Here is a 1,801-nt window from a genome sequence, read left to right on the forward strand (position 1 = left end):
ATGTGTGTGTGTATGTGTGTATGTGTGTATGTCTATTTATTTGTATATATACAAATAGTATAGTAGTGCTTTGTTGCTTTATTTTACTACATTAATACTACAATACATGTCTTTTCGTGATTTCATTGTCATGTATGTTAATGTATCCAGGTGCACAAGGTGCTGTCAATGGTATGATTGTCTTTGCACTGCCTTCGGTTTTATTGAGTGCGATATAAGCTTCCATTTATGCTAGCCCTATATGATGTCATATTTCGTTTACCGTATCTCATTTCTCGATTGCGTTGGCCTATACTGCATACGCAACTATTGATCAGGGACATGTTTGACTGTCGAGAGACAGACAAAGAAATAAAATAATTTATGAACTGGAAGTAAATACACACACAGATGGAGATCGTGAGCTCATTATCCAAACATGCAGTTGCATGCGTGGTGAAATGTACGGGTATATAACTGACTTGTAGAGTTATACATACAAATGACAGTGTTCAATTTATTAAAGTATACTTTACACATCTACCCTACTATAGATAGCACAATATGTGCACGACTGGGATGCATGCGGCTTCCGCCTGGTAGTGTTTATCGATGCGGGCGTGGATGATTGCAAGATCAACACCTGGGAGAAGCGTAGGAGTGACAGTATGAATAAGATGCTTAAGCTGGCTCGAGGCCTTGAGGAACATGACGGAAATGCTAAGTTAGTGCATAAGAGTGTGTGGACGCCCCCACCCTCATGCACGCAACGCTTGGGCGAGAGTTTTGAAGGTGTGTGTAACGGGTGGCATAGCAACATCTTTCTTGTATGGACATCGATGCAGACATGCGCTTTTGTTTACAGATTGCTGGTATACACGTTCACCAAGGAACATGGTAGTCGAGTGGGTTTTGGGTGTAGTAAAAGGTTCGTATTTATGCTAGTGACGGGAGATGTACCTATCTGTGATAACCGTCATACTTTGCCCGTATGTGTCATATACTTTTTATGAGATGCTCTGTGTCGGGTATGTGTTTATGTGTACATAGGCTGTTGTAAGGCGTACCAGACTAATCTGCAAATGTGTTAAGTTAGCTGCTGTCAGATGTACGTGTAAACCGTTGCATGCACTGCCATTGTAAGCTTGCAAGCATAGTCCATGTCGATAGTTATGCTTCATTTTGCGTGGTATGTTGCATTTTTAGCTTGCAAGCATTGTCCATGTCAATAGCTATGATTCATCTACTTGTGTGTGATATGTTGGACGATCCCGTGTGGTTGCGCACAATTGGTCCAAATTTCGGTTGTTTCTTAATCGAGTGGAACAATGCATACCGCAGAGGTTTGTCTCGAGGTGTCTAGAACAGATAAGAGACCTCGAGCAATCTGTATCTTAGCATAGCCTCAATCAAGAATAAAGTTCGGAAATAAGGAAGTGTGCCACGAATCTGTCTTTCTTCTATAGGATCTGGTCCCCCCCCCCCCCCCTCCGTGTCCGCTCGTTTTGTCCGAAACCTAAGTACTAGCAGATTGGACTACCTGCTCTTTACCATTTGGATAGAATATATGTCTTTGATACGCGCTAGATTTGGTGCTTCGTTGCTGTGTGTAGCGAGCGTTCAAGTATGGAGACGCTGACGAAAAGAGCACTTGACACGCATACTGCATATGTTGCACAAAACATGTATGTATCTGCATACGTATCTCTATGTACAAACACCCATACCATCACCCAAAAAAATCTATAAACGTAGCTTGGTACATAATATATATATATATATATATATGTATGAATGTATATTTGTATGTCTATATGTATAA

At 41.0% G+C, this 1,801-nt stretch overlaps 1 protein-coding gene across 1 annotated transcript; it reads left to right on the forward strand.

Annotated features, from left to right (window-relative positions):
* Nucleotides 1-533: 533 nt before the first annotated feature.
* On the forward strand, nucleotides 534-806 carry SARC_15320 (hypothetical protein; the record flags this gene model as incomplete). Its single annotated transcript, XM_014290558.1, has 1 exon — nucleotides 534-806. A coding segment is annotated over one exon (273 nt), but the record flags the coding sequence as incomplete, so codon positions are not given.
* Nucleotides 807-1,801: the final 995 nt, after the last annotated feature.

This window comes from Sphaeroforma arctica, assembly GCF_001186125.1.
Source record: "Sphaeroforma arctica JP610 unplaced genomic scaffold supercont1.5933, whole genome shotgun sequence".
NCBI classification, from domain to species: Eukaryota; class Ichthyosporea; order Ichthyophonida; genus Sphaeroforma; species Sphaeroforma arctica.